Source organism: Solea solea, chromosome 11, assembly GCF_958295425.1.
Source record: "Solea solea chromosome 11, fSolSol10.1, whole genome shotgun sequence".
Taxonomy (NCBI): Eukaryota; Metazoa; Chordata; class Actinopteri; order Pleuronectiformes; family Soleidae; genus Solea; species Solea solea.
In genome coordinates this window covers 23,808,365-23,825,246 of record NC_081144.1, presented here as the reverse complement: position 1 = coordinate 23,825,246, position 16,882 = coordinate 23,808,365, and the positions used below count along the sequence as shown (strand labels likewise).

Sequence of the window (16,882 nt, the reverse complement as noted above, 5' to 3'; positions counted from 1 at the left end):
CAACATGGCTATAGATGGCACTATTGTATTTATTATTACTGGTTAATGAGACGATAAGTTAATTATATTTGAAACCGATAAAATATATTAAAGGGACGATAAAAACAAATTGCGGTGCATCGATTACATAAGGTGGTAGCAGCAGCAATTGGCATTTCATGAAATTTGCGAGATTCCTTGACTGCATCACGCTGCAGATTCTGCCGAAGTGAAGTGAAATTTACCCGGCGTCGCTGAACGCATCTCGTTTAGCTTGACGTACCATGAACCCTGCGCGGTCACATTTGTGACATTTACATCTGTTTTCAAAGATCATTTAAGAACTACAGGGAAGCATTAAGAGAGAAATTTATAGCCATCAACAGTTTAGCGTTCAGGTAAACACAAACAGCTGCTGCACCGGCGCAGTTTCACTGTGTGGGTTTTTTTGTGTTTGTTTATTGGTTTGGTTTCTGTGTTTAATCCTGTGACTTCACTCCAGTGTTTTAAAGAAAGGCTTATGTTCGGCCTGAGGAACGGGTTCTGAAAGTTAAGATGCACATGCAACATGAAGGCATGACACTTTTTCCGTTTATTTTTGATTATAATTGACAAATAAAATAATCAAATTGAAAAACCTGAATTCTGAGGGAAAAAGTGAGATGTCATAATCTGACAATTTTTTTTTTTCAATTTTGAGGAAAAAGGTAAAAATAGGTGACTTTTTCCTCACAATTATGACTTTTTTCTCAAAATCATGACTTTTCTTTGTGGAATTCTTTGAAAAAAGTACATTTTAAGGAAATAAAGTCAGAATTCTGAGATTGATGTCAGAATCTGCTTTAAAAAATGTCACAATTCTGACCTTTCTTCTCGGAATTCTTTGAGAAAAAGTCATAATTTTGAGAGAAATGATTCTCAGTTTAAAGTCAGAATTCTGAGATTGTGTTTTAAATAAAGGCTTGCGTGTGGCCTGAGGAACGGGTTCTAAAAGTTAAGATTCACAACATGAAGGACATTTGTTTTATTTATTTTTGATTGAGGTTATGCCTTACATTCACTTAGTATTTGTATCTATTTCATTAAAATGTTTTTTTTTTTTTTTTCCTGAAATGTGCAATAAAACTATTGAAATGTATGCTCTTTCATGCTTTTATCCAATCCCTTGATCAATGGATGCTATAATGGGTAGTTACAGCTCGAGTTATTTTGGTAAGATACCTCATGTAAACACAAGAAAGAACATCCCGTGCTGCTCCACTCCGTGGAAACACAGCTAATTTCTGGCTCCCCTGAAGCGGAATGCGGAGTGGAACTTCCATTTTGGGACAAAAATGGAAAGCACCAAACAGTCTGATTTATCCACCATCGCATGAAAACGTCGTGTGGAGGATCTTTTTCCTGATGTGGCAGAATCAGACAGATCTCACAGAGTCAGAGCCAAAACAAATGAAAAAGACACACGAGTGATCTTTTCAATAGTGGCAAAAGAAGCCAAGTGTCCGTGCCAAGTTTAATGAACCGTGCTCATCAGTCCAAAGAGGCCCGGGCTGCTTTATTAAGCCCAGACACCCAGAAACAAACTCATCAGCTTTAAAACACATGATCGCAGGCTTGTTTTTCACAGGATACACGCACACGCACACACACACACTGGCAACTAAGTCACATACGTTTGGTGAGAGTTGTATAACAAATCAAGTGACATTTGTATATTGAAACCTGATGAAGCACAGAGCGGAACAAGATGGAAATTAGCAAAAGAGCGTTTGCACCAGGGACCCCAGGAATCTCCGGTGAGATCAGGCCTTTTCATCGGATCTGAAAAAACAAACACAAACGGGGAAAAACACACAAAGTTGAAACACAAGCGAGTCCAAACTCAACAACAGCAGAGCAGACAATCTGATTATAGCGAAATTAGAAAGGTTTATGTCCCGAAAAATCCTCAGGAAATGTTTTGATCCACTCGGCTGTTGCACGCTAATAAATGGCAGCGGCACATCTGGACGGACGGATTATGAAACCGACCACGTCTCATGTTGCTTTGACACATGAACGTCTGTTCTGTCGTTAGTCCGGTGAATGTTTGTGAGGCTGCTTTTTGTTCGACGCTGATGTGAGAACATGAGTCAAAAACCTGTAAACCTTGTGTTTGTCCAGTGACGTAAATTTTGTTTTCTTGTGCTTAAACGTGTTGTGAAACTCTTGTCTCTTCTTCGCTCCCGAGGACAGATTTAGGACGACCACTGGGACACATTTTGTTCCACTTCACACCACATGTGTGCTCCTCTTTCTCCGCAACATAAAACAACTGGCCTCATGCTTTGGTGTCACTTTTTCTTTTCCACCTGAGCGGCTTCTCGTCTCCCCTCTAATTTATTAGATCTCCCCTGTCATTGCATTCCTCTTCGTCATGCAAGGGTTTTTTGTTGAACGTGAACCAGATTTTCAGTTTTCAGAGAGTAATGAAGTGTTAGAATAATGATGTATTTTTTTGTATCTCTTAAAAAAGAAAAATACAGAGATGTGGACGAGTTTAAAGTGAGGCCAATTCCATGACTTTTGGTCAGACGATAAACTCAAGATGAGAGTTCAGTGTTTTTTCAACCGCAGTGGAAGTTTTTTGATTTCCCCTGAAATTATCTGGGAGAAAAACTTTCCCTCGACCCCAGACTTTCACCCAAAGAAGAACCTTCTCGTGACTGGGGGGCTTTTCAGATTACCAAGAACTCTAGAGGGGCGGGGCTGTGTGCCAAAGATTGCTAATTGGCGGAACACATGTTGCAGCTGTTTCGCCGACAGGATTTGGCAGACACGTGTACTTATTCCGAGAACGTTTGTGATATCTAGAAAATTCAAACATTGGACTGGCGATCTTGTCTAGGGTGTGACCCCGCCTTTCGCCCTATGTCAGCTGACCCTCATGTGGAGGATAAAGTGGTAGAAGATGGACGGATGAACGACCGTCCGAGGTCCGAGGCGAGATTCTCCAGCGATGTCACACGTTTGCGAAGTCAACGTCTCAGTACCGTGATTCTTAAACGGTTGAATAACTGCCGGATATGGAAAAGTGAAAGTTATCTTGGAAGAAAAGGGCAGAAGAACCTCAGGACTTCCTGCGGAAGGACTGTCACAATCACAGACGAGATTCACCAGCGTGTCACACGTTTGAGTAACTGCCGGATATGGAAAAGTAAAGGGGCAGAAGAACTCACTCACCGACACATTTTTGGATAATTCTACAGCCATAACATCAAAATAAATCCAGGCGATACTGGATTATCATGATGGTCATAAGAGGGTTAAACAAGACCTTTACAAGAAGACGAAGAAAGATGAACTTATCCATTTTGCTATCAGTCACTGTGTCGACGGACGATGAGGTCCAGGCTCTTTTGAGCGTATTTGTTGAGCAGGAACTTCGAGGTGCAGTGTAAACGCAAAAACCACGCAGAGGCATTACCAGGAATTCTTTTCTCCACGGAAGAATAAGCTGCTGGTAATAAAAGTACTCCTGGAAATGGTATGGTATAAGAGGAAGCTTTTGAGACATGTTTCACCTCTGATAATCAGGTATCGCCTGGATTTATTTAGATTTTATGGCTGTAGAATTGTCCAAAAAAATGTGTCAATGAGTGAGCGCTTCTGCTTCCTTTCTCCAAGATAACTTTCCCTTTCCATATCCACGTTCCGCGGGAAGTCCAGAGGTTCTACCGTAATGACGAGTATATGGAGCGCAATTAAAGCTCTATTTCTCTGCTTTCCAGTGTCCGTCTTCGACCGCTTTAACCTCCACATGAGGGTCACACTATTTGGGTTGGCTGTGCTAATCTCTGCTGACATCGGGCCGGGGTCATACCCTGTCCATAGTTTCTGAATTTTCGAGATATTGCAAACCGTCGGCGAGTTACGGTAATGAAAAGTACACATTCCAGATCCTGTGCGTTCACACCAGCCTCGTTTAGTGTGGATGAACAGAATCTTGGTGAGTTTACCCGCTTTAGCACGGTTCATGTGAATCAGAGTTAGCGTAGTCCAAGACCTCTGATGAAGACCAACCATCCAAACGATGGTCCGCTTGAAAGAGGTGGTCTTAGGTCGTTTTCACACCTCATAGTTCGCTAGCCAGTCTGGGTTTGCTTTTTCACACTTTCACACTTTAGTCAAACGAACCGAAACCATTTGAGTAACGTATTCCCCTCCTCGCCTGAGGCGACGCTGCATCAAGAATTACTGAAGACGACGACACAACAATGAACAAGAAAAGTGTCTTATTAACCTCACTGAAGCGAACCGAGACCTACGTTTTTGGTAGGACCAGAGTTCACATCTTTGGTGCGGATCAGAGTTCGGTTGCGCACTCACATCTGCCCAAACGAACCGGAATAGGATTAACTTTCGAAGGTCTGGTGTGAATGAACCCTTCGACCGCTCACAAGTGAACTCTGGAAGCAGCTAATCACTGGAGGTGTAGTATTAAGAGCTCTACAGGCAAACCAGCACATTTAGTACATTTTAAAAAGGAGCTCTCTATCCCTGCGCAGGAGGACGAGGGATTACGAGCAGATCCTTCCTCTCATCACTTTGCTCAGAGGTTCATCTTTGCCTCATCACTACATAAACTTATTCCCTAGAACATTTGAGCCTCATCTTGCCAAATTCCAACGTGGCCTTTCTATTTTTTTTTTATTGCTAATGGGGGTGGTTTTGCATTTTCTGTACTTTGGTTCCGGCCGTCTTCAGCGAACAGTGGATTGTGTTCCCTTCACCCCGGCCGTCTGGAGGCTGTCAGTGAAATCACCGACAGTTGTTTTAAGGTTTTTTTCTCTTTACAGTTCTCACAATGTTTCTGTCATCGACTGCTGATGTTTTCTTTAGTCTACCGGTTGGACGTCTGCTGCTCGGCGTGACACTTATCTCTTTCGTTCTGAATACGTCCCAATGCTTGTTGTGTGGCCTTTGGTCAACGTCTGTGAAACTCATTTTCCATCTTCCCTCTCCCAGTGCACTGTTTTTCATATTGGCTACAACGTTTAACTATAAATACAAGAGCTGAAGCAGAACAGTCAAGAAGAATTGGTCTGTTTTCATTTAAAAACACATCAGTTAAGCTGTGGATACGCCTGTCGTCCACATGACAATGGCAGGATTAAAAACACAGCCGGATGTTTTATGCTCTGATTTGATTTACGCATAAGGAAAAAATAAAATAAATAAAGGAAAAGGAAACCGAAAATTCCCAAGTCTTAACAGTCTTAGTCAGTGTGAGTGGTTTTTAAGGGAAATTCAAATTTTTCAGTGAATATTTTCTGGTTTAAGAAAGAAATAATTCAAATGGAATAATTTGGGTTTTGGAAAACACACAAATCAACATTTTCTGGCATTTCATTTTCAAGTCATCAGTTCGTTCAGAAAGTCACAGACAGAGAAATCGAGTAAGAAGAAAACATGTGGCTGCAGTGTAGACAGTAAAGTCTGAAGGTTTGCAGGAAACAAACTTCATTTCTTGGGATGATTGAATTAAAGTGAAAACTACACAAGGTGCCTTAAAGAAATAGATTAGATTTTCAGCTCAGATTAAGACTTGAGTGATGCCTTCAGGTCATTTGCTGCTAAAATGAAGAAGCACATGGACAGAATGAGCCTCACCGTGTATTTGTCCCACTTTTTCTCCGGATCGTAGGGCTCCCAACGACTGGCGGGGAAGATGTGCTTGTTCTTCTCATACCAGCTCCTCAGCACCACTTTACCTGCGTGAGACTGGAGGCAGAAATGTGCACAGTCAAGGACTTTCCCAGGTCTTTCATGGACTAATTCCCTCAAATTCAGGGACAAAATGTGCCAACACAGCTTAAGCTGGGAGGAGAAACTTGTAAGAACCTCTAGGGCGTCTACTTTTATTGCTCTGCATCTGGACAAGTGTGTGTCAAAAGTCGATCTTTTGTCATTTGTCTTTGCTGAGACAGAGATCATTTTCATTTCCCAGAAATCACATCGTCATTTTTCTCTCTCTTTGCTTAACTTTACTTGTTCATTGTTCTGCACGGAATCTCACGTCAACAGCAGAGAGAGAGAGAGAGAGCGAGACAGTGTCCACAACACAGGACATTTGTCCTGCGTAGGCCTAGACTATGTACAGCAGGTGGCATCGTAACAAACAAGGGAGACATTCACCTAAATATCAACTTTCACTTCTTTCTCGCATAGAATTGTGTATTTTTTGGGGGTGATTTTCATAAACTTTCAAGGACCCGTGAAGCTTAACAGCCTGATGCGTTCTGGGTTATTTAAGTTTACTTACAAACATCTAGGGATAGGAGTGACCAAAGTGGGGCTTGTGGGCCAAAATTGGCCCACTGAAAGGTTTTATTTGGCCCACTAGACTTTGTGGGTGTGTTATTTGTTTGTTTTCTCCACCAGACTCATGCTTTTGAACACAAAGTGTACTTCGGTTTATCAGTGTTATCTTCTATTTTATTAGAATTCATATTCATTCATCCCATTTTCAGATACTGTGTACAGCAGGTGATGGAGTCAGTGGAGGTTTGTCTGTGAGACTTAAATGTTTCTCCTCTGTAAATCCTGTTTAATTAACATTTCCTCAAGTAGAATGGGGTTTCTGTGCAGGTTTAATGTCTGCTACTGTCCGTCATGCCTTTCTTGAATGTTCATTTTGAATATAAACGTATATATATTAAAAATATTGCATATAAGGCTTTACACTAAAAAAAAAAAAAAAACAGCAAAAAAGTACGATAATATAACATTTGTTGTATAGCTGGACGAATCAAACCTCACCTCATCTTTCTCCACCGTGGCGTCGTTTACAAGTCGAATGTCGTCGTGAACGTCGAAGCTGAAGAGAGGACCTGAGGGGTGAGGAGAAAAACACATAAACCTAAAACTTCACTTCACAAATTACATTAATTCTTGTATTTCGCAAAAAACAAACAAAAATCCGGTTCACTCACCTGATTTGCCTCTGGCTTTTGTTACGATGAAGTCGTAAAAGCTGTGGTGCTGAATGAAACGAAAAGAAATGTGTGTTAAAAAAACACACACACTCTGTTGTCATAGCAACAAGACAAACTCTTATGACAGAGTAAAAAAAACAACTGATAATGGCAGTCACTACAAGTCAAACCAGGAAAAACATAAAACTAAAATCTACCAAGGTTTAGTTCCACTTTATCATGTCCAGCACCAGTATTAGAACCCTGACGATCTAAAGGTATTCTACATTCCACGGAATTTCCTGATACTTGGTGGGAAGGTGCTATGGCCCAAGACGAACAAAAAAGTTGACCCTAACCACGGCCTCATCTCAACAGGTCATGTTGAATTTTGTCATCCATTTTGCCCATTTGCACCCTACGTAAATGAGCAAACGTCCGAGCACGTTTGCTGTACCGGCATAAAAAAACACGCCAAAGACACATCAAAGGTGAAAAGTTGTTGAAAGGTTTCGCGGATTCAAAACAGCGTGGCGACGGCAACCCTCGGCGTTTTAGCCAATTTCAACCAATCGCCACGAAACAGGAAGTCTGCCATTTTGAAATTTTGGCATCCATTTAGTCGATTTGCCCCCTACGTAAATGAGCGAACTCGTCTGAGTGCGTTTGTCGTACCATTAGTGTATTACATTGCGTCTCGTTCCTTTTTTTGTGTACAATATGAAAGTGTGACTGACTTACTGTCAAACACATATCAAAAGGTGCAGAATCATCCACTTAAGACTTAGCTTTAGAGATGAAATGAAGATCATCAAAACAACACTTAAGGTACACCTTCTGTGTTTTCACTGGTGTGTCACGGCTGCACACACAAATACATTCCCAGAGCGACAGCGGCTGCCAAGACAAACAGCACAAGGGAAAGAAAAGCGTCCAAGACTGTGAAGGCCAATGTACACCGGCTGAGACAAAGAGATGAGACGTGCTTCAGTGTTTAAACAGTGGTGGGTGTGAACGTAATTACACAGGCTTCTGCTGCTGCTGTGATGTTGAGTCATGGCATGAAAAGGAATGGTAATCAGTTATCATACCACCAATGTTTAATTATAGGTTTTAAAAATAAAATGTGAGTGAGCAGAAAACCAAAACCGGTGACACGACAACAGCGAGGCATCGTCCCTGTTCAAAGTGCTTTAAACGTTTCCAATTGGGCAAATGACTAATAAATTAATAATAAATTACTAAGGACTTTATTACTCAATCGATTTGAGTGTTAGTTTTAATAAGTTCAATCACACTGTGAAATGTAAATATTTTCAGTTTTTTTTTCTCTTTTATATGACTTTTTTATGAGAATTCGTTTAAAACTGATTACATTTTGTGGACAAAACAAGACGTTTGAGAACATCATGAGATTGAGGTTTGGTGAAATCACAGGTGGACTAAATGACAGATCAATTAATGGAGAAAGAAATTAATCAATAGATGAATCCACGATGAAAACAATTGTTAGTTGCAGCTCTAATGGTAGAGGGTTCCTACACCTTAGTTGACATCAAATTCGGGGACTTTTCCAGGACTAAATTCCCTCAAATTCAAGGACTTGAATGTGCTGCCACAGCTTAGGATGGGAGGACAAACTTGTAAAAGCTTCATGATGAAGTCCACTTTAGTGACAGGAATCCAGAGTCAAATGTGCGCCGGATCTTTGGAGTGTGATGACATTTTTTGATTTGGTCGCACTTACAATTTCCAGAGTTTCCCCACACATGAGCGACATGTGGCGACAGAATCAGCACCGACCGCTGCCAACTGACTCTAATACAGTGTCGTGGCAAATTCTTGTGACTAAATACTCTTGGTAACATCTGACATCTCTGCATCAAGACATCATACTGCAAATAGTTGGGCTGGAGTATTGAAAACCCAGTGCATGTAGTCACTTCACACACAGTACTTACATGTGGGATGATCAGATCCTCTTTGATGTACATCAGCTGTTCTACTCCAGCAGATCTGCACAGAGGAGAAAGTTTCACATTATCTCACAGTCCATTCACTTCCATGTGGAAAATGGACTCATTCTCGATTTAAACTTTCTTTTTAAAACGTTTTGGTCTAAACTTGTCATCATTTCCTCTGAAATCGTTTAAAATAATGATACAAAATGTCCCGATGGTGGGAACTCCAGGCAGAAAGCGAAGATTAAAATCAGAGGGTCAAAGCAGGATATTGGGTGTGTGGGGGCAGGTGTGTTTGTAGTTGGGTGAGTGTGCGCGTGTGTGTGTGTGTGTGTGTGTGTGTGTGTGTGTGTGTGCATATTTGGATGACGCCTGTCATTTGTTTACCACTCTCTGTTGTGGTTTCTCCATTTGCAGCTCATGCCAAGGTCGAGGACAGAAAGCTGTTTGTAGATGAGTTGGATTAAATAACACAGGAAACAGTCAATTGTCCTTGTTGGCAGATAAACAACGCTCTTCTTCAATGACCTCAACATTTTAAAAATAAATTGTCTGTGAGGGTTTCTGCACTGACAAACCAATACAAACAAAAGTAAAAACAAGGTCTTTGCACATTTGTTTGTGTGGTTGACTGGATTCCGTGGTCAGCTGGCTGTGTGGTAGTTTTTTATAGGGTTCCTTTGTTGATTGGGTTTCTTGGTTAGTTTGGTTGATTGGTTTGGTCGGCTGTTTGTTCGGTTGTTTTTAATGGGGTCCCTTGGTTGCTTGGGTTTCTTGGTTGTTTGTTTGATTGGTTTGGTTCCTAGGTTATTTTGGTTAGTTGGGATCCTTGGTTAGTTGGGTTGGCTGTTTGGTTGGTCAATTGGGTTCCTTGGATTCCTTGGTGGGTTGGTTGGTTTGGTTCCTAGGTTGCTTGGGTTTCTTGGTTAGTTTGGCTGGTTATTTGTTTGGTGGGTTGGTTGAGTTGGTTGATTGGGTTGGTACTGAAGGTAGTAACTTTATTGATCCCACAGGGAAAGTAAAACAAAATCTGGTTTCAAATCATACATTTTAGCAACATTCTCTGCTCTTAAATGCTGGGGGGCGTGTCCAATTTGGTGGGGACAAAAGCAGCTGGACGTCTGTTTGTCAGTGTTTTCACTGAATGGTAACAAACAAGTCAAACTACTTGTTGAACAAACACGTCAAGAAGCAACATTTCCGAATGTCTCAATTTAACAATGAGGAGGAGTTATGCTAAACATGGCTCTGGTGTGTCACTGAGTCATATTTTTACACACAATGAAAAAATCCTCAACAGAAGACTGGAGACAAGCAGTTTTTGCTTTACAGGCATTTCAAATGAACTCATTCCTGTTCATGTCTCACCTGAGCTCACTGAAGTCCTTCCTCAGGACCTCCAGGGCCCTCTGCAGGAAGTTCTGGATGGTGTTCCCCTTCTTCATCTGCAGGACAAAAAACACACACACCGGGCTGATGATGGTAAACCAAATATGTGTAATATGTTTCCCCTGTTATTAACAGCCATAGACACATACCTTGACTGTCTTACGATGACCTGAACCATCCCAGTAGCTGAAAGTGATTTCAATCTCCTCACCTGAGAACAAAGACAAACACACACACTGATGTTACACTGACAGGCCAGAATATCATGACTGTAGTAACCCAAATAATGCTGATCCACTGAAATCACTTAATCTTCAAGATTATTAGAGGTCTTAAAGGAACTTTTCTGGCATAAACACCGACCTTGTCAGGACCTCATGGAGACTAGAACCTGGTCCTAATGAAGCAGAACCTAATTTCTGAGGAGCTGGTTAAATTTAGGGCTAATATATTGAATATGAAATGTGGTTTGGTTAAGGTTTGTTTGCTCTCTCGTCATCCTCCTCTTCCTCCAGAGATTACGGGAGTACCACCAGAGGAATCTTGCGTGCCACTGGTGGTAAAGAATACGTACAGAACCATGGTGTTAAGTGTATTGGTAGCATCCAGCCCTTAGTGGAGCAGGATGGAACAATCCTAAAAACAGCTGAAATAAAATGTATTTAAAGCCACTGCATTTTCGGTGTGTGATTACAGCTCAAACGTGAATGAAATAATATCAAATTAGGAATAAAATGTGACAGGCCAGTGTCCTAAGAAGAATAGCTGTGCAAACCTGTGTGTGTTTATGTGTATGCATCCAATAAACGTACAAACCTACTTTTGTGAGGAAATTTTATCTTGGTCCCAGATCTTTAAAGGGCTTTTTCATGGATAAGACCTGGCTTTAGGGCTAGGGTTAAGCACTTAAGGTTAGGGTAAGGGGCTAGGGAACGCATTATTAGACTCTAGTGCTTGCGTTCCATGTTACAAACGGATCCGGTCCAGCCTACATCCAGGACATGATCAAAACCTACACCCCAGCCCGCCCACTTCGCTCTGCATCGGCAAACCGGCTCGCTGCCCCCTCACTGAGAGGATCGCAGAGGCATTCACAGAACTCGCTCCCAAATGGTGGAACGAGCTCCCCATCAACATCCGGACAGCGGAAAGCCTCCACATCTTCCGCCGCCGACTAAAAACACATTTCTTCCGACTCTACCTCGACTAAGACGATGACGACGATGACGACGATGACAAAAAAAAAACCTTTACATCGCACTTACGACTAGCACTTCATAGTTTGGTTTACTTGAAGCTCTTACTTACTTCTAGCTCTTATTTGTACCAAAATGTTTAAATGCACTTATTGTAAGTCGCTTTGGATAAAAGCGTCTGCTAAATGACATGTAATGTAATGTAATGATGTGTCCTCACTAATATATAAAAACCAGTTTGTGTGTGTGTGTGCGGAGGTCACTCACTCTTGATCTTCTCTTGTTTAAGCTCCCACTCCTGCCTCAGCTCCTCTCGAAGACGATTCTCCTCCTCCTGAACACGAGACACGGACAAACCGGTGAGATAAAAATCTAATTCTTTCAAAGTCGGCCTGAACTGGACACTCTATTTTAATATATTACCATTTAATTGATTAAAATTTGCTCACTGGCTGGGACCCAATTTCCTTCTCTTATCGTGTTCAAAACGACAGTAGGGGAACAATTGAGCATGTCACTGTATCAAAGTCAAAACCAAACAACTAAATTATCACTCACTGACATCTGTAGAGTGAAATTAGGACCAATTTTCTGGTATTTCTTCTTCCTCTAATCATTTCCAGCAGGTGTCCTGTTTATCCTCCTACATCTTGCAGTGATTATGGCTTAATTTGTTGCCGTTTATTGTTTTTTGTCCTCTCTGCAGCAGAGCCAGGAAGCTAATGGATAATATCTGCTACCACTAGATGTCCCACTAGCACCGGCTTCTCTGAGCAAAAACAGACGCCTCTTCAGCCAAATCACCACATTTCTCCCTTTGTTTTCTCAGTTTGTTGTTGAAAACCAAGACGGGTTTCTAACTTCAGTGACTTAACAGCTTCATGAGCTCACCTCTCTGTCACGATCTGGAAGGAAACTTGTGTCCACATCTGGATTTTTCCCCAGTTTCTTCTTAGGTGGAATATCTGTGAGGAAACAATCACACATTCATTCAATTTACCGTCACCACCAACATATTATTTCCTTGTTTGTTTAATTTTCAGCAGCCGCTCTCAATTAGTGGATCCTTTGATACTTTAATCTCACTTTTCATCACGTTTGTCACGTCCATGCTGTGTGTAAGATGTTTTTGAATTGTGTCTCTGTCCTCAAACGGCAAAACAAATCTGCTTCCAGGTTTAGATGAAGTGCTTTCACTTGTCAAAGGCAAAATAAACAAATCAAAATGTAAAAATCCCTTTAAATTCTGGGTGGTGCCTTATAATAATCCACAACAGATGATTAACCATCATAAAACACAAGAGGACGTTCAGAACAAAGCTAAAAGTCATATGTTGTATAAATACTTACAGTCCTGCTCGTCTTCCTCAGATTCTTCCTCCTCCTCTTCCTCTTCCTCCTCCTCCTCTTCTTCTTCTTCATTATCCTCTTCATCATCAGGATTAAAGGATAAACTGGCGATTTTCCTCTTCTGTTCCTCTTTTCTCTTCTTCTCTTTCTGCTTCTCTAGTTTGCTGCAAAGAGAGGAAAAAATGACAGAATTAATGAAATACCTTTGTAGATTTTTTTTTAACCCTCCTGCTGCCTTGTGTGGCCCACACAAGGCAGCAATAAAGTGTAAATCGTGTGTGCAAATAAAAGGATGACGTTCTTCTATATCCATGGGCAAAAAACAACATCAGCAGCAGGTTGCAGAGATTTCTAAGAATATCTAAAGGAAACTCTCACTAATATTAAAAATCGCATTCATGAGAGAGTCTGGGGCCAAAGTCAGACAGCAGCGCATTTAACGACATGTGGCAAAAGATGAAAAACCTAGTGTGTGTGAAAGTAAATCAATCAGCCAAGACTCACAGCTGGAGTTCCTTCGACTGCTCCTTCTTGGCCAGCTGTTTTTCTCTCTCCTTCACCAGAGCCTCCTGCTTGGCCTTCATGTCATTCAGCGTCACCAGACCTGACAAAAACATCAGACAACAGACTTATGTATAGATAAAGTAAATCCACCAGTGATGTTATCAACAACCAAATAATTTATGTTAAAGGGGACATATTATGCAAAATCAACTTTTTAATCATTTTAATACTTATATTTGGGACTCTGGAGGCCCTTCCAGTCGCCAAAGTGTGAAAAAAGAATACTCAGTCCTTTTTTCGTAGTCCCCCTTAGTTTAAGTATAGGCGATAAAACACGCGATGTTGAATTCCCTGTGCTTATGACGACAGAATGCGCATTTCACTGCAAATGTTACCCCCCCACCAGTAAGTTTACTTCGAGAGCTCCACCTTAGCTCCACCTTGTCCCTATAAAATGCGAGGGAGGAAGAGCGGTATTATGTCAAGTGTGCTGTTCGTGGCTACACAGTGGAGCACAGTGTCTTCCAGCCTCAGAGGATTTGTGTGTGCAGTGGATAAATTTTATATATATGTAGCTAATGAGCCGGATAATGTCAGCAAACGTGTGTTTGTGTGTTCGCATCAGACTGCGGCCAGCGGTCGCCGTATTTAGTCAGCGACCATATTTCACCGACGTACAAACACACAGACCAAGAAAAGGTCACATAGAGCTCATAACTGACCATTCTGACGCGTCCTAATTAAAAATATTTGTTCAGTACGTCCTCCATGACCGGAGCAAAGACTCAGTCTGATACAGTCACATACAGCGGCAGTTTATGCAGCTTGCAGCTCGCCGCTGGCGATCAGTGGTGCTGTCCTAAGTGTTTTTTAACTGATTTACAGTTGGGCACTGTTTGGCTTTATCCTTGTGTCGGACGTCTCTTCCTGTGACGGCACTCTCGCTGTTTTCCGCGCACGCTGCCATGTTGATATTGTCAGAGAACTAGTGGAGGGAGGGGGAGAGGAATGGAGCGGAGAGAACAGGAGCTGAGTGAGTGAGCGCAGCGAAAAAGACGAATCAGAAACCCCCTGGAAGATGTGGGTGTGTGTTTGACTGTGTCTCATTTGCATATAAAGGGACCAGGCACAAAACCGAGCGTTCTGAAAGGGGCGGTTTTGGCAGGGTTATTGAACTGCTATGGTGCTTCATCCTTATGGTATTTTGACCAAAGCATGTCACAGACATGTTCATTAGGACACCAGGGAACTATTTTAACTTGGAGAAATAGGGTATAATATGTCCCCTTTAAACTACAGAACGTGGGTGACACTTTAAGTTGCCCCCTGTGCTTCTTCATGACCTTCATTTTGCTGATCGTGTCCCCACAGTGAAAAAATACTCACCAACTGTGCTGGATTTCAGCTCTGCCTCAACAGCGTCATAGTGAGCTGAGAATTTCTTGTCAATGTTGGACTTGACCATGTTGTCCTGCAAAGACAAACCACAAATTTGAGGAGTACACAGATAAAGGATTGAGGAGTGTAATCCTACAAAAGAATGTAAACAAGCAACACCAAAAAGAGGACACAGAACTTTTCCTATATAATCCATGGTGTCCACTTTTATTGATTTGCAGCACGCTCTGCATCTGGACAAGTGATTGTCCTTGGGATCTTGGTCAAAATCGGTCTTTGTCATTTGTCTGGTGAGACAGAGAGAGATCTTGGAATTTTCATTTCCCTGGCATCAAATGTTCATTTGCTCTCTTGTCTTAATTGTACTCATTCATTGTTCTGCACGGAATCTCACATCAATGGCACAGAGAGAGAGAGGACAGTGGACAGTGTCCACAACACCGCAAGTAAATATGACTCCACGTTTGTCCTGCCTAAGCCTAGTTTACGTACATCAAGCAATGCAGGGCAAGAAACAGTAGGTGGCATCGTAACAAACAAGGGAGACATTTATTTAAATACCAACTTAACTTCTTTCGTGCACAAAATTCAAGCACTTTCAATGACCCATGTCTATTCATGGTCCCATGGGAACCCTGATAAGGTCGGTGTTGTACACATTTTACTAGAGCTGCAACTAACGATTATTTTCATAATCGATTAATCAATGAATTGTTTGGTCCATAAAATATCAGAAAACCTTAAAAAATATTGATCAGTGTTCATCAAACCTGGAAATGATTTACTGTTAATGAGTTCTTTGTTATCCAGAGCAAAGAAATGAAGAAAATATTCACATTTAAGAAGCTTAAACAATCAGAAATCTTGTTTTAATCATGAAAAAAAACTTCAAACCGATTATCAAAATGGTTGTCGATTAACTTTAATCGATATATATCGATTTATAATCGATTAATCGATTAACGGTCTCAGCTCTACATTTTACTTTACCAAATCTGAATTTCCTCGGTTGACATTATTGATATGAGCAATGCCACACAAACTACTTGTTCTGTCATTGTAAAAGGTTATATTTTTTACTGAAGTTTACTTTGGACAACCTGTCCAGCATGTCTCTGTTTCTCTGAGCTCCACACACTCTGATGGTTAATGACACTGTTACTAGAGAAGAGGGGATAGTTGGTAAAATGTGAAACAGTGCGTGACTGAAAAGGAAAACACGTTTTTATCCGTGTGAACAGCCACAAACCTCTGCAATCTTCTGCTTCAACTGTTCGAGCTGTTCTCGTTCTTTCTCTCGCTTCTTCATCAGCTGCATGGCTCTGCCGGCCTCGCTGGCTGCGCCTTTATATTGCGCCATGTTTTAAAAATAAGCTTGTTTAACCAAACAAATAGCAAAAAGTATGTTTCACTGAAGTTTGAGGAAAAACGCGGATTAGTTGCCCACGTCTGTGTGCAAGCTAATCTCCTAGCACTTCAGCCACAACAACAAAGATGGCGGCGGCGCAGTGCATGCTGGGTACTTCCTGTGACGTCTTCAGGAACCTCCAGAAACTAAAGCTTTTTTTGATGAAGAAAAAACATAAGAATATTTCGCATCTAGATATGGACGTGAAGATAAAAAGCACACACAACAAGAATATACACACATTTATTTTAAAGAATATCAAAGATAATCTAAAAAATAATTAAATAACTCGTCACACTGAGTGAGAACGTTAAAGACTCAAACAGAAACGGAAATGACAATAAAATAAAATGTTCTAAATTCGATTACATTTTCTTCACAGATGGAAAAAAAGATAATGTTTTATTTTTATATAATTATTGTATGAAACAAAGGCAAATAATGGACTACAGTTTCGACAATTTAATGCAATGGATATGATATTTATTTATTTATTTATAAGATACGAGAAAGTTCACAAGATGGTGTATTTTAAGTCACTTTTTAAAAGATAAACAATTCTTAATATAACACCAAAATGTTATTGACTTAGGTAAGAAACAAGAAAAAAAATACTTCCAAATGTTCAACGTTTTTTTTCACTGTCCCTTACAGAAGATACAGAAGGGCAAACAGTAATAATAATAATAATAATAATAATAATAATAATAATGATAATAATAAATAATAATAATAATATAA

General features: G+C 40.8%; 1 protein-coding gene across 1 annotated transcript; it reads right to left on the bottom strand.

Annotated features, from left to right (window-relative positions):
* Positions 1–1,449: 1,449 nt before the first annotated feature.
* Positions 1,450–16,236, bottom strand: fam50a (family with sequence similarity 50 member A). Its single transcript, XM_058644162.1, has 13 exons — positions 15,983–16,236; positions 14,722–14,806; positions 13,336–13,435; positions 12,832–12,995; positions 12,373–12,446; positions 11,749–11,815; positions 10,435–10,496; positions 10,265–10,341; positions 8,897–8,951; positions 6,954–7,002; positions 6,781–6,851; positions 5,632–5,742; positions 1,450–1,800 (listed from the first exon to the last, which is right to left on the bottom strand). The coding sequence occupies exons 1-13, from the start codon at positions 16,091–16,093 to the stop codon at positions 1,792–1,794; spliced, it is 1,035 nt and encodes a 344-aa protein (XP_058500145.1). The 5' UTR covers positions 16,094–16,236; the 3' UTR covers positions 1,450–1,791.
* Positions 16,237–16,882: the final 646 nt, after the last annotated feature.